Source organism: Drosophila yakuba, chromosome 2L, assembly GCF_016746365.2.
Source record: "Drosophila yakuba strain Tai18E2 chromosome 2L, Prin_Dyak_Tai18E2_2.1, whole genome shotgun sequence".
NCBI lineage: Eukaryota > Metazoa > Arthropoda > Insecta > Diptera > Drosophilidae > Drosophila > Drosophila yakuba.
The window spans coordinates 17,778,427-17,800,317 of NC_052527.2; the positions used below are offsets into that span (position 1 = coordinate 17,778,427).

The 21,891-nt window shown below is 42.5% G+C and overlaps 7 protein-coding genes, 1 long non-coding RNA gene and 4 other non-coding genes across 22 annotated transcripts; 8 read left to right on the forward strand and 4 right to left on the reverse strand.

Annotated features, from left to right (window-relative positions):
- The first annotated feature begins 8 nt into the window (after positions 1-8).
- Positions 9-3,023, forward strand: LOC6528691 (uncharacterized transporter YutK). 4 transcript variants are annotated; one of them, XM_015198545.3, is made up of 6 exons: positions 9-234; positions 284-602; positions 1,402-2,166; positions 2,223-2,550; positions 2,642-2,822; positions 2,934-3,023. In XM_015198545.3, the coding sequence occupies exons 1-6, from the start codon at positions 90-92 to the stop codon at positions 2,936-2,938; spliced, it is 1,743 nt and encodes a 580-aa protein (XP_015054031.1). In that variant the 5' UTR covers positions 9-89; the 3' UTR covers positions 2,939-3,023. The 4 variants fall into 4 exon arrangements, with proteins under 4 accessions (XP_015054031.1, XP_015054032.1, XP_002089733.2 ...); XM_015198546.3 differs by having other exon boundaries at positions 2,887-2,982; XM_002089697.4 differs by lacking the exon at positions 2,934-3,023 and having other exon boundaries at positions 2,642-2,905.
- Positions 2,812-5,906, reverse strand: LOC6528692. 4 transcript variants are annotated; one of them, XM_015198817.3, is made up of 10 exons: positions 5,590-5,903; positions 5,371-5,534; positions 5,193-5,293; positions 4,888-5,105; positions 4,668-4,822; positions 4,505-4,616; positions 4,209-4,356; positions 3,984-4,155; positions 3,628-3,928; positions 2,812-3,566 (listed from the first exon to the last, which is right to left on the reverse strand). In XM_015198817.3, exons 1-10 carry the CDS (start codon positions 5,839-5,841, stop codon positions 3,009-3,011), a joined length of 2,181 nt encoding a protein of 726 aa, XP_015054303.1. In that variant the 5' UTR covers positions 5,842-5,903; the 3' UTR covers positions 2,812-3,008. The 4 variants fall into 4 exon arrangements, with proteins under 4 accessions (XP_015054303.1, XP_002089734.2, XP_039226193.1 ...); XM_002089698.4 differs by having other exon boundaries at positions 5,193-5,299; positions 5,590-5,902; XM_039370259.2 differs by having other exon boundaries at positions 3,503-3,587; positions 3,638-3,928; positions 5,193-5,299; positions 5,590-5,906.
- Positions 5,907-6,108: 202 nt separating this feature from the next.
- On the forward strand, positions 6,109-8,111 carry LOC6528693 (probable ATP-dependent RNA helicase Dbp45A). Its single transcript, XM_002089699.4, has 6 exons — positions 6,109-6,267; positions 6,323-6,864; positions 6,923-7,089; positions 7,153-7,511; positions 7,570-7,723; positions 7,787-8,111. The coding sequence occupies exons 1-6, from the start codon at positions 6,192-6,194 to the stop codon at positions 8,070-8,072; spliced, it is 1,584 nt and encodes a 527-aa protein (XP_002089735.1). The 5' UTR covers positions 6,109-6,191; the 3' UTR covers positions 8,073-8,111.
- LOC6528694 (NAD kinase 2, mitochondrial) lies at positions 8,056-10,985 on the reverse strand. 4 transcript variants are annotated; one of them, XM_015198815.2, is made up of 6 exons: positions 10,851-10,985; positions 9,796-10,042; positions 9,107-9,335; positions 8,846-9,052; positions 8,386-8,788; positions 8,056-8,311 (listed from the first exon to the last, which is right to left on the reverse strand). In XM_015198815.2, exons 1-6 carry the CDS (start codon positions 10,888-10,890, stop codon positions 8,208-8,210), a joined length of 1,230 nt encoding a protein of 409 aa, XP_015054301.1. In that variant the 5' UTR covers positions 10,891-10,985; the 3' UTR covers positions 8,056-8,207. The 4 variants fall into 4 exon arrangements, with proteins under 4 accessions (XP_015054301.1, XP_002089736.1, XP_015054300.1 ...); XM_002089700.3 differs by having other exon boundaries at positions 9,107-9,347; XM_015198814.2 differs by lacking the exon at positions 10,851-10,985 and adding an exon at positions 10,122-10,224.
- Positions 10,922-12,985, reverse strand: LOC6528695. The gene is made up of 3 exons (XM_002089701.3): positions 12,835-12,985; positions 11,810-12,771; positions 10,922-11,703 (listed from the first exon to the last, which is right to left on the reverse strand). Exons 1-3 carry the CDS (start codon positions 12,872-12,874, stop codon positions 11,611-11,613), a joined length of 1,095 nt encoding a protein of 364 aa, XP_002089737.1. The 5' UTR covers positions 12,875-12,985; the 3' UTR covers positions 10,922-11,610.
- A 771-nt stretch (positions 12,986-13,756) lies between these two features.
- On the forward strand, positions 13,757-15,910 carry LOC26535342. 2 transcript variants are annotated; one of them, XR_001454385.2, is made up of 8 exons: positions 13,757-13,892; positions 14,131-14,182; positions 14,472-14,524; positions 14,713-14,764; positions 14,943-15,010; positions 15,259-15,340; positions 15,525-15,585; positions 15,832-15,910. It is a non-coding gene; the product is annotated as an uncharacterized LOC26535342 (long non-coding RNA). The 2 variants fall into 2 exon arrangements; XR_005560419.2 differs by having other exon boundaries at positions 13,791-13,892; positions 15,525-15,763.
- LOC6528698 lies at positions 14,563-14,646 on the forward strand. The gene has a single exon (XR_005560453.1). It is a non-coding gene; the product is annotated as a small nucleolar RNA Me28S-Gm3255 (small nucleolar RNA).
- On the forward strand, positions 14,798-14,874 carry LOC6528699. The gene has a single exon (XR_005560455.1). It is a non-coding gene; the product is annotated as a small nucleolar RNA Me28S-Am982 (small nucleolar RNA).
- LOC6528700 lies at positions 15,085-15,164 on the forward strand. Its single transcript, XR_005560454.1, has one exon. It is a non-coding gene; the product is annotated as a small nucleolar RNA Me28S-Am982 (small nucleolar RNA).
- LOC6528701 lies at positions 15,376-15,454 on the forward strand. Its single transcript, XR_005560451.1, has one exon. It is a non-coding gene; the product is annotated as a small nucleolar RNA Me28S-Gm3255 (small nucleolar RNA).
- LOC6528703 (cytoplasmic tRNA 2-thiolation protein 1) lies at positions 15,454-17,130 on the reverse strand. Its single transcript, XM_002089702.3, has 3 exons — positions 16,997-17,130; positions 16,782-16,939; positions 15,454-16,729 (listed from the first exon to the last, which is right to left on the reverse strand). Exons 1-3 carry the CDS (start codon positions 17,042-17,044, stop codon positions 15,904-15,906), a joined length of 1,032 nt encoding a protein of 343 aa, XP_002089738.1. The 5' UTR covers positions 17,045-17,130; the 3' UTR covers positions 15,454-15,903.
- Positions 17,131-17,137: 7 nt separating this feature from the next.
- On the forward strand, positions 17,138-21,888 carry LOC6528704 (tetratricopeptide repeat protein 37). Its single transcript, XM_002089703.3, has 13 exons — positions 17,138-17,275; positions 17,331-17,542; positions 17,757-17,949; positions 18,113-18,708; positions 18,778-18,855; positions 18,916-19,330; positions 19,381-19,563; positions 19,620-19,804; positions 19,866-20,654; positions 20,716-21,147; positions 21,207-21,381; positions 21,440-21,627; positions 21,687-21,888. The coding sequence occupies exons 1-13, from the start codon at positions 17,183-17,185 to the stop codon at positions 21,847-21,849; spliced, it is 3,702 nt and encodes a 1,233-aa protein (XP_002089739.1). The 5' UTR covers positions 17,138-17,182; the 3' UTR covers positions 21,850-21,888.
- Positions 21,889-21,891: the final 3 nt, after the last annotated feature.

A 21,891-nucleotide genomic window follows, 5' to 3' on the forward strand; every position in this document is an offset into this window, starting at 1 on the left:
ATTTATTTGTTTTCAAGGGGGCTGTGGGATATGAGTCATAAGATCACACTCTTGTTTAGACAACACACTGTATCTCAATTATACACAAAATGGCAGATCCACAAGTAGATGAACTGGAAGAAAATCCTCCTCCATCGAGGGCAAAGCGAATCACCTATTTGGTACTTCATGTGTTGCTTCATGTTATATTCATATCTTACTTTACGGCAGCCACAATCATTTTCATTTTGTACGGTGAGTTACCCAACCAAGTATGAACTCAAATGTTAATAAACAAGCCTAGACAAGGAATCCAACGACTGCTGGCCCAATAGAGGTTCAGTCACGACCGAATCGATAGAAAACTCAACTGAGGATGATGATGATGATGAATATGACACAGAGTTAGAAGAGACTTCTGAGAAGCCAGTGCCAGAGGTTAAGCCGAAAATATTGTGCAAAATTAACTGGTGCCACGGATACGGGTTCCTCATCATCTTGTTTATTTTATTCTATATTTTATGGCTGTACTATTGGGTATTTAAGCCATTCGTGGGCATCAAGCTGTATAATAACTACCTGGAACCAGTCATTGACAAATGGATTTCGTTTAGTCGCCAGTGGTGAGTACAAGCTCAATTGTACGATATTTAAGATCCCTTTGACATTTATATAGCTTTCGGTGAAAGGGAGTGCCAGTAGTTTTACATACAAAGATTCTACACTCCACATTTCAGCAGCAATAGTTTTAAAACGATGAGGCACCAAACTCTGGGGGTTGAACAGGACCCATATACATTATCCTTTGCAATACAAACAAGAGTTGGCTAGAGTGAGCGTGGCGATAAGATTTTTGGAAAATCGATAAAAATTTACAAGACTAATAAAAAATTTATAAATATCAACGCATTTTTCAAAAGTGTGGGCGTGGCAACATGAATCGACAAACTTGCGCTGCGTCTATGTCTCTGGAGTCTGCTTGCTGAATCTCAACTTTCTAGCCTTAGTTCTTTTATAGTTCTTGAGATCTCGACGCCCATACGGACGGGCAGACGGTCGGACAGACGGTCGGACAGACGGACGGACAGACGGACGAACAGAGGGACGGACAGACGGACGGACAGACGGACGGACAGACGGACGGACAGACGGACGGAGAGACGGACGGACAGACGGACGGAGAGACGGATGGACGGACAGACGGACGGACATGGCCAGATCGATTCGGCTATTGATCCTGATCAAGAATATATATACGGTCGAAACATTTATTCTGCCTGTTACATACTTTTAAACGAATCTAGTATGGCCTTTTGAACTACGAGAGTAATGGGTATAAATATAGATGGGCTTAGCCCCGAAAGCTTCTTTGCTTAATAAATTTATCTTCTAATCATGCCTTTCCATTTTTTCCAAACCTAGGGTAGTGTCTGGCGTAATGCTAGGGATTGTGTTCGCTGTGGTGGTGGCCTACCTAGGTTACGAGTGTCGCAATGATGCGTACAAGGCCATCGGACTGCTCGGACCCATGTGCTTTGTCCTGATCGGATTCGCAGTGTCCAAGCACCACAAAAGAGTACCTTGGCGCATAGTGACCCACGGACTCCTGGGCCAGCTGCTGCTGGGTATACTCTGCCTGCGCCTCCCTTTTGGCCGCTCTGTTTTTCAATGCCTTGGGGACAAGGTGACGATTTTTCTGAACTACGCCCAGCACGGAGCCCGCTTTGTGTACGGGGATCGCATCTGCGACGAGTATGTCTTTGCGTTTGCCATACTGGCGGTGGTGTTCTTCTTCAGCGTGATCACTAGCATAATGTATTACCTTGGCTGGATGCAGTTCATCCTGAACGGTTTTGGGTTCTTGTTGCAGGCCATGGTGGGCACCACCGTTTGCGAAAGTGTAAATGCAGCGGGTAACGTATTTCTAAGCATGACCGAGAGTCCTCTGGTCATCCGCCCGTACATCGAAATACTGACCATCAGCGAGTTGCACGCTATATGCACCTCCGGCTACGCGACAGTGGCGGGTACTGTCCTGGGGGCGTATGTGTCCTTCGGTGCTCCGCCCAGCTTTCTAATTGCAGCCAGCGTAATGGCTGCACCGGGATCCCTGGCTTTCGCCAAGCTGTTCTACCCCGAGACCGAGGAATCTCTGACCAGGTCCGACAACATAAAGCTGGAAAGATCGTAAGTTCCTCTTTTTAAAAGTTAACTTTTGATAATGGCTAAACCACCTTGTTAAGGACGGATACATCTATTTTGGATGCGGCCGCCGCAGGAGCTGCGGCAGCCTTGTTGATTGTGCTTGGAATCGTCTCTAATATCATTGCCTTCCTAGCCATTGTGTTTTTCCTAGACGCTGTAACGGAGTGGACTTTTGAGCTAATTGGACTGAATAACATAACCCTGCTCTACATTCTCTCCCAGATATTTATCCCAATTGTCTTCGTTATGGGAGTGCCGTGGCGCGACTGTCAAAAAATTGGCGGGGTGGTGGCCCAAAAGTCGTTCATCAACGAGTTTGTAGCCTATAAGAATCTAGGCGTATTGGTGAACGATAAAAAGGTTGACGTGAGTACCCATCTGTATATTCTATTCTATTCTATTCTATTATAATATATTTAATTGAATACATTTAATTTGAAACTTATTATACTTAAAGCCGCGGAGCGCTGCCATAGCCACGTTTGCTCTTTGTGGGTTTGCCAACCCCGGATCCCTGGGAATTGTAATCGCTTCGCTAAGTGCAATGGCACCGTCCCGACGACCAGACATCACCAGGGTAGCCATTCGATCTTATTTCGCAGGCAGTTTTGTTAGCTTTACATCGGCTTCGTTTGCAGGTAAACTTACATACTTTATTTACACATTATTATTAGCCGCCTTACCGCACATCTTCTTTACGAGGGATTCTCATTCAAAATGAGTTTATGGCCGGAAATTAATTTCTCTAGGTTAGTGAGCGATACGAAAAGCATGGAGCATTTCCAAGATTGGATACGTATCAATATCATATTGTGTATACAAAGCTAGGGTACGATTCTACTCAAATTGTCCATAACTTTCTTGTGCAAGTCCCAATCGGCTGCATCGAAGTCCGTACTGCACTTGCAAAGCTGAAGAGAGGCCTCATATATTCCACGAAGGATTTCTTTAGACGCCAATCCACTCCGCTTACGTTTTAAGCTATAGCCTGGACATTTGTGATCTCCATGCCGAATGTAGCTTGATTTACTGAGATTAATTGAACCATCGAGCATCGTTCCGGATTTGTCCAGCAAATCCCTAAACAATGGGTCTATGGCATGGCGGGCACTAAAGGCTCTTAGTTGGGCGTCATCGCTGACTTTGCAGGAGTCAAGGAATTTCTGTCGGTGCCAGTTTGTACATCCAATATTTGGTGTCAGTCCCCTGAGTATCAGTATTTTGGTGGATTTATTCCCACGTGCTAGCAGTTTGAAATAAGCATCAGCATAGGCAATGCTCTTGTCAATGCTAAGAAGTTTCTTGGCCATTTCCGATGTTCGCTGAAACCAATGGGAACAGTCTATTTGATCGTGTTGCACCAAAAGTTCCTGCAGAGCCACCTTAGGGTATACAAAATAAAAGTATGTATATGCATTAAAAAATGTACTTTTACTTGCTTACCATTTCATAGTAGAGTTCAACTTTTGTGGGCGCTGAGGAGGAGATGATTTCTAAGCGCTTTAATATCTTCATTCCTACGTGGACATCTGTTTTTGCTACGGCAGACAGATGTCGAAAGTTTTGAAGGCTTATGACAGGAAGTTTATGCTTGCCCAAGCTGTGGAAATACCTAAGGAATCGTTGCACAAGCAATTGGCTGGGATTTGTGGAAAACATGGCGTAGGAATTATTGCACTTATGCCAGAAAGCTATAGCCTGTTCTATGGCATGATCTGTCCAGCATTTGTTAGCCTCTTTTAGCCTTTAATATAGAATAGTTATTTAAATTTTCAAGTACATAAAATATATCTACTAACCGAAAGCTCAACATAAGAATATCCGCACACACTTGCGATGTAACAATATCCTGTTGAAATATGCCGGTACAGAAATACCTATGTAATTCTATGTTACCTACTAAATACAAAAGGCTACCAAAAGCATCCAATACTAGATTAAAGCGTTCGCCATTGACAAAATTTTTGGCATCTGTGGACTCAGTAAGTAATAAAAAATGTATGTAATCTAAAAAGATATCTTACCTTTGAACATATACTCAAATATTTTTTGTAGAGTCCGGCATGTACTTGGAAGTACATCGGCATTGTCTGCAGATACAGCATTTAAAAAATCAATGCAAACGTAGAAGTAGTCAGATTCTGGGGTACCAAGGGTACTGGATATTAAATACTAAAAGGCCACATTTTAAATTAAAAAAGATTTGATAATGCGGGTGATATATAAAACGGTTCCAAGCAAAGTCAACCCGAAGGCAAAAAATTTCGATTGACATCTATTTGCAAGCGATTTATTTATCCCCCAAAGAATTTCATCTTACATCTTGACATTTTTGGGATGAGTAAACCAGCTCTAAAATATCTATTACAAGTGGTCTTACATACGTTGAAATAAGCTGTTGCTGTTTGATGTCAGAGTAATATGGTAACCTCCTTAAAGAAAAGAAAATTATAGCAAATGGCTATTTAATTTTTCAAACTTACGTTTGTTCACACATTATTAAATCCATCAGACAAGCAGCTACATCATCATCAACATGACCTACACCTTTTTTAAGAATATGGTGCAACATTAACAAATAGGTCCGGATAACAACTACAAGCTCTTTTAACTTTGCCGCAGGAGCATTTGGCGTGCCCTGAAAATGAAAATAGTTGCTGTTCTATAAACTGTTATACAAATTCTAAGCTATGTTATTCGAACCTTGTTTAAAGTACTATCCAAGTAACTCATAACCATTTCACATAGATGCAAAACAGTTTCCCTAAGCCAATCGGGCATTTCGTCCTTAGGATCAGCATGGCAGTTTGACATGAAGTGCAAGCACATGTGAGCTATCGTCTCACTTGTCTTCACAGACAACTGCAGATCACCAATTCGCGTTCCTTCGATATCTGCGATTTCCATTATCTTTTGCATTACTGACAATTGAAAAATATAAAGTCTTTAATTATTCTACGCCCACTTCCAGCTTTCACTCCCGATAGTATTATTAATATAGAACTTACAGAGCACAAGGCGGGGGTGGACTTTTGTCGATTTAGTGCTGGTGTCCTTCAATAAACAAAGCGTAGCGAGCTGAAGATCCGCAACAATCTGGTGGTGACTCCTATCGCTTGAAGATGTCAGCATAAGTATATGAAAAATAATATCGTCCAGATAGATTTATATCCGAGCACCTCTTACCTTTCTAAACAGAAGTCGATCATTAAAAAGACAAAATAGGCAAGGACATGAACCAGACGTTCGCCTGCTTTGAGCAAATGATCCCTGAATTCGAATGCAAAGGCATGGACCATAGACATGAGTTTTATATGACCGCTGTGGACTTTACTGTCAGTTTGTGATTCCTGAGGACAAAATTAAAATTAATAAACTGAAGCACATTGTGTAACAATCACCTACAATCGTAAACCACTTGCACATTTCCCTAAGTGCTCGCACGCAGCACACAGATTCATTCATGTATGCTCTCAATAGTTTATTAAACCACAGTGTCAAGACATCCACAGGATTCGTGGATTTATTTGCTACACCTTCTGAGCACAAGGAAACCGCCGAATCCACGTCTATTATCAGGATGATGTCCTCCTGGTCTATAGTCACCAGCTCACTGTAGGTTACAGATATACCCAGGCTATCAGGGTTCCCGGACATCTTAGCATTAGTTATAGATCCAAATCCAGTGTCTCTACAAAATAATCGCGCCAATTGTGTATTAGAGATGGAAAGCTTACCTATCGATAGCCATACTAGTGTCGATTTATGATAAAGAACAATAATTACTAATCCCACTTAATTCTCAGCTTGATTTGAATGAAAAATCAAATAAAGTTAATTGAATATAAATTTAAAATGCGAACTAAGTAAAGGTACCCACCGTTGCGCACAGATCAAAAAAAGAACGTATCGATAACTATATACCGATACGGAATGCTATTCTTTCATCACTAATATTAGCGCACGTTGTTTTCTTTTCGTAATTCGTTGTATTTTTATTTACCAAAATGCAACGAAAGGAGGCCAATCCTTTTCAGATCCTCGGCCTCCGGCCATGGTTGGTAAAGCAGTTGACCAAGTTGGGTAATGTCAAACCGGTCACTTGTTAAACCAAGTAATTAATCCAATGCGCTTTCAGGCCTGAAAGGAGCAACTCCAATCCAACAGAAATGCATTCCGGCGATATTGGCGGGGCAGGATTGCATCGGAGCTGCCAAGACGGGCTCGGGCAAGACTTTCGCCTTCGCCCTGCCCATTCTGGAGCGGCTAAGCGAAGAGCCAGTGAGCCATTTCGCCCTGGTGCTGACGCCCACGCACGAGTTGGCCTACCAAATATCCGAGCAATTTCTGGTAGCTGGACAAGCGATGGGGGTGCGCGTGTGCGTCGTGTCTGGCGGCACAGACCAAATGGTCGAAAGCCAGAAGCTTATGCAACGACCGCATATAGTGGTGGCCATGCCCGGCCGTCTCGCGGATCACCTCACCGGCTGCGACACCTTCTCCTTTGACAATCTGAAGTATTTGGTTGTTGACGAAGCGGATCGCATGCTGAACGGAGACTTTGACGAGAGCTTAGCTATTATCGAGCGTTGTTTACCAAAGACAAGGCAAAATCTCTTCTTTTCCGCAACCATGAAGGACTTCATAAAGGAGTCCAGCATATTTCCCATTGCCAGAGATGTAAGTTTCCTTACCACGCTATTGAATAGTACTCTTAGTTAGCTTTTTCCGAATCTAGTGCTTTGAATGGTCGCAGGACTCTGACGTGGCTACAGTGGACACTCTGGACCAGCGCTATCTGCTTTGCGCCGATTACGATCGCGACATGGTTTTAATAGAGGCACTGAGAAAGTACCGCGAGGAGAACGAAAACGCAAATGTCATGATCTTCACCAACACAAAAAAGTGAGTGTAGAATCAAAGGAAGAAAATAAAAAAACTTAGTATAACGTTTTAATAACCATATAGGTACTGCCAGCTTCTCTCGATGACGCTAAAGAACATGGACATTGATAATGTTTGCTTGCATGGTTTCATGCGGCAAAAAGAGCGCGTGGCTGCTCTCAGTCGCTTTAAATCCAATCAAATACGTACTCTAATAGCTACGGATGTGGCCGCCAGAGGTCTGGATATACCCAGCGTCGAGCTGGTTATGAATCACATGCTTCCCCGGACACCCAAGGAGTACATTCATCGTGTGGGCAGAACAGCGAGAGCGGGCCGCAAGGGCATGTCCATCTCCATATTCCGCTTTCCACGCGATCTAGAGCTTTTGGGCGCCATCGAGGAGGAGATCAACACCAAACTCACAGAGCATCCCATCGATCGTAAGTTTTGTTATAATTAGTGACACACAAACTAAATAACATTATTATTGTACTTTAGAGCGCATGGTGGAGAGGATCTTTATGCAAGTAAATGTCACGCGGCGTGAGTCTGAGATGCAATTAGATAATAACGATTTCGACGAGCGAGCGCAAAACTATAGGCGAAAGACATGGATTATGGAGGGAAAGGATCCCGACCAAATGGAAGCTCTGTAAGCAGTAGAAAATCCGCCTATTCCTTGTATTTGAAAACAAATTTTGCATCCGATCCACAGGTATCGCAAAAAGCAAAAGGATAAACTAAAGGAAATTCGCCGAAAGAGGAAACTGCAGCAGGCAGAGTCGGCAGCCAGCGAAGAAGGCAAAGCTCTCCTACAGGATGAACGCTTTAAGTCTGTAGACAGTGCGAGGTTTGAAAAAAAGGGAAAAGGACGAAGTAAAGCCACCCAAGGAGATACCACAACCAAACCACTAAAAAGGCTTAACAAAGGAAAACCAATTGCCCAAAAAGGCAAAGCAAATATCAAAAAGTCAATGGGAAATCTAAAGCGTGATGTTTAAATATACTTTTACGAAATAACAAATTAACTTTTGAGCTTACACTGCTAAGTAGTTGCAAAATGCTTACTTAAATAATTTCATAAATTCAGACATGCTAGGGATAGATGACCAGGCACAAGGGGCGCATCACTGGATTCAGTCTAAAGCGATGGTCAGAAGGGCATCCTCTGGGTGAACCTCTAGCAAAGCCTTGGCGCCATCGTTAAAGGGGAACGAAATGCTGCCATCTATAACCAGGTCTGTGAAGAGGTAATTGCCATTGTTATTTATCATCGAACATTCCGTGCAACATTCTGAACGTGCAACTACTTACTGGCATCGATGCAATGCGACTTGACAAACACAGTCTGCACAAAATCGCGCTCCTTAAAAGTCTTTGGCGAAGGCCAGACGCCTACGCAGATCTGCTCCCGGATCGAATAGCAGAGGCGCGGGTCGTCTGGAGCGAACAGCAGGCCCTGGTTGTATCTGTGGGCGATCTCCTCTGCATTTTGGCGCATCATCATCACGTTCTTTGAATTGCCGTTCGGCAGGGAGCGTAACAGGTCGTCCACATCCCGGCTGGTGATGCGATTGATGCTGGTGTGCCAGGATGTTGAGCCCGTTCCCGTACTGACGCACAATCCGGAGCATTTGGTCTTGTTCACCATGTCCTGGTGGTCCAGCACCAGTTGCAAGTGGGACACTCGGGCCGATAGATGCTCACCAATAAATACCTAAGTACAATAATTGAAAAATCCATCAAGTCCAGTATAAAACCTTCATTGGCATACCTCGTTTAAAGCCAAGTAAGGAAGTACGCGTTTCATCTTGGCCTTGTACTTGTAGGACATATCCTGGTCCAGCATTTCGGGTGCAGTGCTGACCTGCTCCATCTTGACCTCCGTATGCCGGAAAAGGTCAGTTGGCTCCGGAATCTTGCCATTGCTACCCAGCATCGTAGTCCGCACCCGCGAGCGATGCATCCACTTGAAATCGCCCTGAAAGGAATTTGTATATTTATTTAATGCACTCAGAGAAGCTGCACGACTTACGCTCTTGATGCGGGAGACGGCGTCGGCCGGATTATCCGAGTAGTGCTTGGGCAGCATGAGTCGACCCTCCGAGTGAAGCGGATCCGAGTTGAAGCCCACGATCGGCGTCTTTTGCTGGCTGAGCGCGAAGAGCGGACTGGCGCGTCCGGCAGAGAGAAGGAAAGTGCCATCGCCACCCACCGGCACGATTACGTCCGCCCAGCTCATGACGTCCTTGCTCAACGAGCTTCTAAATTCAAGTCTGCTCGTTTAGTAAAGTCAACACACAGGGCGAGGGGCCGCATAAGAGACACGAAGTGTGTGAAGATGGTGGATATCAATTGTAGTGGGTAGTAGTCACAAATCGAAGATACATATAGGATATAGTATGTGACGAAGTGACGAGACACAGAACACAACATTGGGAGCAGTGATTGGAGGCCTGGCGGTATGGATATCTAGGTAGATATCGTCATAGAAAGAATCTCATTTAAAGCCCTGAAATCTTCCACTTTTGGTAGTTAGGACCAAAGACATTATTATAGACAATAGTTTAAGATCCAATTGATGAGAAAATATTTAGGTTTAATGTACCCTTGTAAAGAATCAAATGATGCATTATTTGATCACATGTACCCAGGGCATCCACCCAGTTTAAGCAGCATTCCGATCACTGAATTGGAGGACAACATGGGACTGTGTGTACGCACCTGCTGGACAATTTCACCTCGCAGCCAACGTCCTGAAAACTCTGCACGACCCGCCGCTCGAAGTCCTTGTGCACCTTGTGCAGGTGCAGGACCATCTCCACGTCGGTGCCCCGGTCACGTAGCTTTTGCTGGAGCTGATCCGGAGACAGTTCCGGGTGGCGTAGCTGCTCAAACTCATAGCGGGACAACTTGGTGACGACCAGGGCCCGCTTAAGCTTGAAGTTGGTCGGCGTATACTTTGCGTACTCTGTTCAAAATGACAATTGAAAGGGAAAGACCTCGTTAGTCCGATCAATGTTTCCTTGTCCTTGTCAAGGGAAATTTACTCAACCCCTCAGGAACAATCTTCCTGCCGTTTTGGAGCATCCTACGACCGAAATCAATGTGTAACTACAAGGTTTTAATGGAATTTTCCCGGAACAGCTGATAAACAATACAGTGCCTGAGAAAAGTATTTTTCCTCCAAAACGTTTATTGGAAAATTTTGTATTTTCGTTTTTGTACCAATAAAATTTTTTTTAGTGTTTCTTAATGTTTATTTTACGTACATGCCATAGGTGAGTTTATATACCACGAAACACAACATAATTATTATATAGATAGGTGGATTAAAATCACAATTTTTAAAGAAACAGTCAAATCCAGTAAACCAGTACTTTAATTTTGTTTTTTAATTAGTTTTATAATTAATATTATTTTTTCAGGGCTTAAAATAAGGAAAAAAGTGTGCTTTAGATTGATCCGAAAACCAAAATACATATTTGGGTTAATATCCACCGTTTGACGGAAAAACTTCGTCAGCCAGTGTGCATGGGGAAAGTTCATCATGACAAAGAATTTGGCGAAAAAGTGTTTACTGATAATCTTCGGCTTGGTCAGCGTCAGATGCGATAAAGGCTGTCAAGGCGAGCCTACGATCTTGCGATATAGTATTAGTTTACTCCAGCACATGCCTAAGGCTGATAATTAAGGCGGCAACGAAAACACAGATAGCTAATGTGTGTAAAACACCTCAAATTGTGCCATTTCAACTCTGAAAACCCAAGCATCCTTACCTTTGGAAAACTGTTGGAGTAACTGCTTCGACTTCAACATGCTGAGCACTACCAAAGACGAACAACGCACATTTAGAGTACTGCGTTAAGTTTATTTTGTAATCTCTGAGAAAATCGTTTAGAAAAAAAATATGTTTTACAAAGAACTAAATGAAAAGAATCGATGGCTCTTTCTTCAGTTGGCCATTTCTCACTGCATTTGCCCAAACTACGAAATATCTACATAAGTGTCCGTTTTACGTTCGACAAGGCACAAAACATAGGTTGAAGGTAGTGTTTAGCACTATCCGTGGTTACGATCACTACTAACTATCCCGCTATCCGATCCCGATGATCATTTTCACGTCCGCTCTCTGGCGGCTTGGCAGATTAACTGATTATTACTCTCCGGCACATCGGTTATGTATATAAAATCGCCTTCGCTGTAAATTTATCGCCGTTTGTTTCTATTTTCGTCCGCTTTCGCTTCTCACATCTCGTTCGTCCGTGTGTACTTCTTGTTGTGCATTACTGATAAGGGGCGAAGCCTTTTCTTATCAGCCGAAATATGTGTTCTATATAAAAAAAAGCAGACGGCGACTATTCACCCCTGGCATTCACAGGCCCCCGTCGAAATAGTCTTCTTCTTGCCTGCGTCGACTTACAATTCGCACAGAAAGTGCCCGCCAATCCGACGAATTTAAATTTAAACATGAGCTGCTTGCTACTTAAGAATAACTTATTTCGATATGTCCTTTAAGTATAACTTGGTGTCGGTTGTCTAGTTAAAACGCTGCTGTACGTCCCTTCCATTAAGTTTAGGAAATGCGACACTTTGAAATTCCTGAACCGGCTCGTTTATCCAGTCGAAGTTCTTAAAAAGGAAATCGTAGACATATTTAAAATTGGGTAAGATAAATCATGTGCAAACGCTTAAAGCTATTTTAGGATGATAGATCATAAATGATTTCGAATATTACCTTGAAAGAGTCACAGGAGTCTCCCTGGTTGTTTTGCTGGGCAACGCTCTTTAGTAAGAGCATTACGTTATGGGCCATTTTACTGACTTTCATGCTCTCAGAATCAACTGAGGCGGAGTCCAGACCAGTCTGCGGCTTATGAATATCCTGCGTTTCTCCAGCTAATATATCCTTTGAGATATCCGTGTAACGCGTGATGGTTTCACATGGCAAACCGTTCTTGACACGATTATCCGGCATAAGGGACACCGATTCGATTAAAGAGCCGATAGAGCTGGAGGCGCTCCAGTCGTAGGTGTCAGGACAAATGTTGATGGTCCTGCCACGCAGATCACTGGGTGCCTGGTGGGTATACTGGAAGTGATTGTTTATATTCATTAGTATGTCAGTTTGTTGATTGGCATGGTTTGTTTGACTGCTTAAGGCATTGTAGGCGGTGCGTAGGCTCTGCTCCTTGGAGCTCTGAGCTTGGTGCTGACGACGATGGAATTTGTGGCGATTATGGTGATTGTACTGATGGTTGCGCATTTGGTTTATATTATTATGGAGTCGAGAGCCATCTCTCAGATCAAGTCGCGACTTAACGTGACCACGTGCCTGGTGATTGGGCGATAGTGGATCTGCTTCTGATGGCCGATTGACGTTGTTACCATACACACGCCCCAATGCGCAGCTTTGTGAGGCCTCCGAGCTGTGGGAGTCCTGCTCCCAGTACATCTTATCAAAGTCATTTATTTCAAACTTCATTTGCTCGACATTAGTATCGATCTCATTGGCGCCATTTTCTTGACAAATGGGTCCCTGGAAATCTTTATCTTCAAAGTAGTCGTCGCCACTTTGATCCAGATTCATGTAGGAGCGCAAGTGCCCCGCCTGTCGTTTACCGCCCTTGGAGACGCCATTACTTGAGTATCGGGGCGGTATTTTGGGTTTTGGCACTACGCACTGTTTGTAGTAGTCATCTGCCGGTTTAAAAAACGATTATTTTGAGGGTAATCGGAAATGGAGAAGACATCCTTACGCACCCAAAGGCAGCATGACTCCGGATGCATTAAAATCCGTCATAGTGCTCTTTCCCACACGCAATTAAGCCTAAAATATAAAAACACTTAACAAGTAAAGCTCGGTGCCGCCTCAATCTCGCCTGTGAGAAAAACAGTTACAATAGTCGCGCTGCAGAGCTGCAATAACAACTATCGAATATTACCACCGAGGTCAATCGAAGTAAAATTTTAATATGAACCAGTGTTTCTAAACAGTGTGGCACCCTGCAAACAGACCAGTGTTGCCAACTTTCCCATACCTGAAATAGGAAAATCACGGTTCAGAAAGATCTAAAACCGCTAAAAACAATTTAATATAGATACAAAAATAGCTAAACACTTTTATTAAATTTTTTTTAGTCTATATTAAAATGACTCCCAAAATATAGTGCTTTCATCCATATCTGCATAGTTTGCCTTTTCATTTATATAGTTTTGGTTAGTTCCAATAAGTTTTAGGTAATTTGGAGGACCTATATAACTGTGACAATATATATTTTCTCTGCGCAAACCATATTTGTAAAAATTACAAAACTATATTACATAATTATTAATTTATAAATAAAGTTTACTGCATACAAATTACCTTATGTGCAATAATGAGTTGAAGGTAGCAATATGAATTCTGTTCCTCAGTTTTGTATTAACTATATTCATTTGGCTAAATATACGCTCAACCTCTGCATTGGACCATGGCAGTGTCAATAGTTTTATCGCAAAAGATGCCAATTGCAGAAATCTGTAATTGCCTGCTGCATCCTTGTGATTTAAAACATTATTATTAAGAATTACCGCTAGCCGCTAGATTGCAATTTTTCCTGCATTTCGCAATTGAAAAACGCCAGAACTAACGGGAAAATAGCTAAATTGACATTAAAACAGACCGCAAAGGTTGGCGTTAAGCGTTTTAGTATTTTGGGAAGTACAAGCTACTTGCACACTGCACCCTCAATCGCCACTAACTTCACTGGCTTCCTTTCACTTTATTAAAGAACGTGGAGAGAACGTCACCGCGTTGTATACGATAACTAATTAAAAATGTAAGTAATTGAGATATGTTAGGCAGTTAGCAAATGCAGCGAATATAACTGCGAATCGAGTTCTATAGGCTTGTTTGCAGAACTCAATGTTGCAAGATTAATTTGTGATGCGCAGGGAAATGCACTTCACCGATTGCAACTGAAGTTGCAGTCACGTGGTCGAGAATCCATTGCAGTCTCAACAAATTAACAACTTAATAAGAACGTTTTCTAACCGATGCATTTGCTTGTATTGCAGGTGAACAAGTGATATCTGCGTGCTGCGTTTAGGCGCTGGCAAGTTTGAATAGGTAAGTTACATGATACCCGTATTTATATTAAATATAGATATGTGCTTATTAAGCAATATATATATATATATATTCATGCGAGCACGAGTCGCTGGTGTAAAGAAACTACTACTTTAGCTAGTGCTTTTTACTTGCTCGCAGAAAAATGTGCTTTGCCCAAGCATAACCCAAATTTTCAATACCCGAGTTTGCGGTGCATATTATTTTCGTAAAGCCGACAGTTTTAAACCTCTTAACTAGTTATGTTTAGTATTTGTAAAGGTGCTAATCCAAAATTCTATTTTTTCAGAAACAAAATGGAGTCATGTACAACACGTGTTTTCTGGCAGAGATCGGCACACGGTAAGAATTCACTCCAAATCTTAATAATAGGCTAGCTCAATTATCTGATGATTTGTTTTCTATTTTCTGACATCTCTTATGAACCGTTGTGATTCAAATCAGTTATAACAAATTCTGACACTTTCGATTCTACTAAAATTATTTATTTTTTGCGGCCGAGACTTATAAAACTTATCTTTTACTTGCAGATAGTTCATTCGGCATCGCTACGGATTATTATTGAAGTTCTCATTGTAAATGGTAATTTTTCTTAATTTATGAACACTAGTTCGAATTTCGTGATGAATGACACTTAAACCATCTTTCGACTGAACATTTTGATGCTATACAAGTTTTTACTGAATTTTAAACGCTATATGAAATCTCTGATTAAAAATTTGTTTTACATATAAATAATCCAATTATATTTTAATTGCAGTTCATTACAACGCGCAATGGGTGCAACAAATTCTGTGACAAACAAGGCCTACAAACCCTGTTAATAAGGTAATCGTTGTTTAAAAATGATTATTATATTGTATGGAGCTAGTTAAATTTTAAGTAAATTTGGTAATCTTATTGTGTTGTGATGAATGAAACTTACACCATCTTTCGACTGAAAAATGTTATGATGCTATACAAGTTTTCACTGAAATATCTTTTATAATATTCTTGTTTACTTACGTATTTGCTTTGATTTAAAAACACCTGTTTTGGCTTTTTGTAACCAATTAATTTTTGTATTTTTTATGCAGGGCTTTCCCTAATGCTGTCTTCTTCACTACCAATTTTCACGATGGATGGCCCAGAGACGTATCGGAAATCTCTATTGAAAAGGTAAATTTGATCGACCTCTAACAAGCACGTAATATGTTATGATGCTTTAAAATTTTCTGACATCTCTAATGAACTGTTGTGATTCCAAGTATTTCTTTATAATTAACTGATAATTTTAAAATCGATAAATCATTTCGTCTTTATTTAAACGCCATTCTTATTTGTAATGTTTTTCTTTTTACAGGTGTGAAAGCAGTAAAAAAAAAATTACAATAGTTACTTTATAAAGGCGTTTATCCAGAAAGGTTAGTACTCCAGAAATGCTGTTTATCGGAAATGAAGACTTCAATGATGATCACTTAAACCATTCACAGACACCATATAAAGGTCAAGCGCTGACAATCTTCTTCAATATTCTTTTGGAGATAGGGAGTCATGTTTGACTGGTTATGGGCCCTGGTTAAAAACTTGGCACTGAGCATCGTAATGCATTATAAAATTAATGAATTGCTTGGGGCATATTAAACTTATTTTTGCTCTTCTCTTTTCAGGTTGGGTACCTTGGATGAAGAAAAATTATAATCTTGTGGAACTATGAATAAATAAAAACTCAATTTGTGTTGTTAAAAATCGTTTTTTACTAAATGTGCTCGCTCGCGAAGGGCTAGTTCCTGGTCCTGCTTGGCAATCATTCGCTCACCTTTCGACTTCTTGCCTATGCCTAGCTTTGGCAAACCCCTATTAAGGCCCTCGAGAAGGACACATGCCTTGCAGGGCTGCTGCGAGGAAACAAACCCACATCGGATGCAGGTGCCACGCTCAGGCTTCTTTACGGTGTCCTTGAAGCGAAGTTGTTCCCCGGAGTAGATGATGTCCATTATAACCGAAGGTCGCACCTTCTCCAGATCCTTGAGAAACGCTCTGGCGTGGCCGCGATACGCATTGGGGGCGAATACGCACTCAGTTGAGAAGTAGACCAGCTTCTTATAGTGGGCGTACATTACGATTTCCTTCTCGTAGCTGTATTTAAGAGGCTTCACTCGGGGAATGGTATCCTCGCCACCGCCGGTGCGGATGCTCGTGCAGCGTCGCAGGCGCGCCGTGTCCCCACGGAGCACGTTCATCAAGACAGTCTCTGCAATGTCATCTGCATTGTGGCCCGTGGCTATGCTGTCTACGCCCAACAGCTTGGCCCCTCTATCCAAGGCCTGTCGGCGAAAGACTCCGCAAAACGTGCAGTTGTTAGAACGGCCGATCTGGGCAACAATACGGTCCATGGTCCAACCGTAGAGCTCCTCGTACGACAGAATCTTTAGGGGCATCTGGTAGTCGTCACGGTTCTGTTTCACGGTCTCCAAACTGTCATCCCGATAGCCAGTGATGCCTTCGTCTATTGAAAGAAGCACCAGTTCCAGACCGTAGTTATGGCGTTCGTTCAGTAATTTTAAGCTGAGAGGCACTGAGATTAGAGAGGTGGGATGGGGGAAATGATACAACATACACGTGCGCCAGAACCGTGGAATCTTTGCCTCCACTGGCCGCTACGGCCACCTTCTCGCCAAGTCGAAACAAGTTGCTGGAGGAGATTGTGTGATGAATCTCTGCCTCAAAGGCGGCAAAGAAACACTCCTTGCACAGAGCATCGCCGGTTTTGGGGCGCTTTGTGAAAAACATCATTAATAGGATTTATTATAGGAGGATTAGCTCATGAATTACCTTTAAAACAGCGCGATTTCCGCACTGAGACTTGCAGCTTATGGGCATTTTCACTCACATTTAATTTACAATTTACTCCGCACCAGCTGTTGCATCTTATGCAGCAGTGACCAACACTGGTTTTGGACAAAATCATATTACCCAGCACTTTTTGAAATAGATGAAAGATAAACATTTATATTTACAATGAGCGCCGGAAAAGAGTCAAAAGCCTTGATCAAGGACATCCGGGAGACCTTAAAGCTGGGGAAGCATGCGGAGGCCATACCCAAGTGCCAAGTAACGTCACTATAGGACATACCAATTACGCATCATCCTAATGCCTTTATTGCAGCGCCTGTTGAAATCGGAACCTAAAAATGCCATGGGCTACTTGTTGCTCGGCGCAGCCTACCAGAACATCGACAAGGTGGAGGCGGCCAAGAACCTGAGGCAGTGCATCAGTTTCACAGAGGGACCGGCCACCGTCGCGCTCCTCGGACTTGCCAACTGCGCGCCCAGCAACGAACTGCCTGAAATCTATGATCAGTTGGCTGACCTGCAACCGTAAGAATCTGGTGATGACTCTGTCCTGGAGTGACATACATGTAGTACAGGAAATACTGATTTATTCGCATCCTGTAGTAAAACTACACGTGTGTGGATTATTTAAGATTATAAATCACTGGTTGTTTGTTCGTACTATCGACTCTAAATCTTTATAGTCGTCCCATATAGTCACAAAATAACTACTAAACTAACCTCTACTTTACATTTTTAGAGAACAATCCTTAGACTGGTTGGAAAAGCTTTTTAACTTGGCCTCGGACTCAAATGTGGCTCCTTTCTGCTTCACAGTACTGAAAACGAGAGTAAAGGACCAACAGAATAAAAATTTTACTAAAATTCAGGAGTATCTAGGACGCATTTGGATTTCAAACGACTTCGAAATTGTACCTGAAGATACTCAGCTTGTATGTTACCTTTTTCTTTATTTATTTAAGCAAACTTAAGGTTGCAATATAGCATAATAAGCATAATAATTTATACAAGCACTAGCATCAATACCTACAGCCTACAGCTCAATACCTTTTTATAAATTAGTGCCTAACGACTAATTACACTTTTTTTTTTTAGTACAAAACGACTATAGAAGCTCTGCTGCAGTCCTCCGAACACAGTGCAAAGAATGTGGTTTACAAGCGCTACCTGAAATGGCTTTACAAGAAGCAGGATTATGAGACATGTGTGCGGCACGCCTGCAACATGACCGAATCACATCCCAAAGATGTATATGGCTTCGAGTGGATATGCAAGACCTACTGTGAGCACCACGAACAATCCGAAAAAGTGCTTTGGCAACAGGAGCTGAGGCAGCCCATTCTGGAGTACGCTGAGCAGCTTCTGGAGCTTAATCCTAACTCTAACTTGGCTTTGTTGGTGAAAGCCCTGAAACTTTTTGCTGAAGGGCAGCTTGTCGCATCGAGACAGTTGGCATTGCAGGCGCAGAAAAGTCATCCTGCATACAAAGAAACGCTGGAGTTGCTGGCGCGTATCCACATGGAGCTGGGCGCATACAAGTTGGCCCTTCAGCTGTGGCAAGAGATTGGTCAGAAAAACGACGCTTACGCTCTGTGTTTATCGCACGAAAAGTGTGTATCAAAACTAAAAGAAGCCGTCACGATTTTACAAACGCTAGAGAATTCCGAGGGCAATATAAAGTCTTTGGCTCGGTGAGCTATTGATATGAAAAAAGTAACTGTTTAATTTGTATGCTTAACAAGATTTTAAATAATTTGCAGGTGCTTCTTCAAGCTGGGTGAACAGCAGCTGCTGCAAGATTTGCATTTGGATGAACTGTCTAAAGCCGAGTTTGTTTTGTAAGTGAAGCATCAACAAATTGAGGAAGTCATTTCCATCCTTGTCATATGTTATACCAGAACCCCAACTGAAGCTCTTCAAGTAATTGGTAACTGTGAGACCTTTGAGGCGCATCTACTTCGGTGCAAGCTGCATTTGGCGATGAAAAACTACTCAGACGCTCTAAACTGTGTGTTGAAGGCTACGCGACTGCGCCCGCACTTTGCCGAGTGCTTCGACTATCTGGGCAGGCTGTACCCGCTAGCCAATGGGGATTTCTCACGAGCCCGTAAGTGCTACGAGAAGTGCATAAACCTTAATCCCTTAGCTGAGGAAGCTGTCGATGCTTTGAGCTATATCTACCAGGAACTGGGCGAGGAGGAACTAAACGAGACACTGCTGTTAAACACATTGAGCCATTTGGCCACCGATGAATCAATTCGATTGCAGTACAAGCTTGGCTTGCATTTCTTGCATGTAAAGAAGTGGGACAACGTAAGAAATTAATGATCATTGTAAATTCCTACTTAACATATTTATTGCAGGCAATCCAATGCTTTCGTATTGCCATTAAGAATAACTCCCGTTGCATTATCTACTGGGAGTCATTGGGTGATGCTTATGCGGCACGTGGTTCTTACAACTCGGCCATTCGAGTCTTTCAAAAGATCCTTGAACTATCCCCGGATAATAATTATGCCCTGCTTCAGATAGCCTTAGTAAAAACGGTGCTACATCCCAAAATAATGAACATAACAGAAATAAATTGTACCACATTTTATAGACAATACGCATGTACACTGAATCAATTGAAGATTTCGATACGCTGCTAAATCGAAATCCTAGTTACCTGCCCGGACTTCGAGGTGCTGCTGAGGCGCATATTGGCATTGCGAATAGTTTGAAGAGCCAGAATTTGTACGGAAGGTCTAAGGAGCATTTGCAATTGGCTGTGAGACACCTTCAAAGGTATAGGTTCAGCCAACAATATTGTAAATCTGCTGATAAATGTTATCCTTATTCCTTACAGCGCCTTTCTCCAGCCGGAAGCTCAAGGCATGGTTTGGCTATGGCGCCTCTCGGCAAGTATTTTTGTTCAGACAGCCCAGTTTCCGCACTCGTTGGCCAACTTGGATGTCGCTGGAAACCTAGCCAAGCGCGAGGAACCCATTGCGTTTCTGTCACAAAAAGATCTTCTACAGCTAGCTCAGCGCTTCTACTTGTGCGCTTTAAAACTAAAGAAGAATACCTACCTGTGGTACGAGCTTTCGTTGGCCAGCTACTACAGTGCCATTCTCATACCCGAGAACGCAAGAAGCCACTTAGAGACAGCGACTAAAGCGTGCAAAATGGCCATTAAGGAGCGTAGCAATCGATGGCAGAATTGGAATCTTCTCGGAGTGATCAACATGCACTCCGAATATGAGAACTTGCCATTGGCCCAGCACTGTTTTATTCAGGCTGTGGAACTAGAAAGAAAGTGCTACACAGCGTGGACCAATCTCGGAGTGCTTTATATTAAACTAAAAGAGGTGCGATTGGCCAATGAGGCCTTTACAAGAGCCCAACAATCAAGTCCAGTCTACACCAACGCTTGGATTGGTCAAGCAATGGTGGCGGAGTCGATTGGGGATCGCGAGGAAGCCTTTGACCTGTTTCGTCACTGCCAGCAGTTCGATTATCATCCGGAGGCGGCTCTGGGTTTCGCGCATTGGGTGTGCGAAATGCTGTCGGATCCTGGATCTCGGAACAAGCCGCACATTAAGCACGCCATCAGTCACATGTACGGTGATGTTTATGCACTAGATGCCATCAATTGGTAAGTATTATAGTAAAGTTCTCTCTCTTAAATCCAATTAATGATATTCAATACACTTTAGGTACGTGCAAAGTGAGGAGTCGGATGCAAATGCAGCATCGCTTTCGTTCCAGGGATTCCTCTACGCCCGGAAAAAACTATATCAACAAGCAATCGATGCTTTCACTCGGGCGTGTAAGTTGTGCGAGCCTGGGGCGGATCGTGACAAGCTGTACACAAATCTGGGATACCTGTATTTGAAAATAGACCAGCCGGAGCAGGCGGCACAAGCCCTAAACACTGTTGCTCATGCCACATTTAAGCCGGTCATAGGCCTGGCCCAGGCATATTACCGATCTGGTCAGTTGCAGGAATCCTACTCCATTTACAACTCCGTTCTAAGCAACGTGGTTGGCCATGACGATGACAAAGCAGCTGCCATCCTTGTGGCTATGGCCTCCATGATCTACGCCTTCCAGGGCGAAGCAGACACCAAAACTCTACTTTATCAGTGGTTTGTATTGGAATATTTGTTTTGTATTCAACATTTCTAACGCTTTAATTTTTAAAAAGTGTCTTGTTGAAGGAAGTGCCCATTCAGGCGTTATACTCAGCCCTTGCTCTAGGCATACTTCATAGAGATAATGAGTTGACCCTAACGATAATGACGGAGCTGAATGCGTACGCTTTTAAGGAGGAGTATTGTGCCGACATATCCTATTTAACGGCTTACTACATCCTGATTAATGTTTGTTGAAAGTGGTGAATGTTGTGGTTCTACAAGATTAATACTGTTATTTTTTTAGGAGGGTGCTAGAAGAGCGATGTGCTACCTACAGTCTCGTATCCGAATGTTTCCTCATTCCCGAAGTCTTCGAAATGTCTTGCTGAAGTTTCTTCTTGATTATTTCTTTGATGACCAATCATACCGAATGGCTACTTCAAATATGGGTCTAATAGCTCTTTCTCTCGGACACACTATTCAACAAAATAGGTAAGACTAGGGGATCTCTAAACAATATATATTTCTTTACCGATTTTATTTATATTTAGCATCTTGGCCAGCGAAGAGGCACTGACTACTATATATGCCAGTCAAGCAGTTTCTCCAGTAAACAAGACCTGCTCCATGAAGTTGTTGCAACGCGCTATACGGCTGAATCCAACTGACCAGCGAGCCAGGCAATTACTTTCCGTCATGATGGCCAATACATGATATTGTTCAACAAAATAAAATAAATAATAATCTTTTAAATTT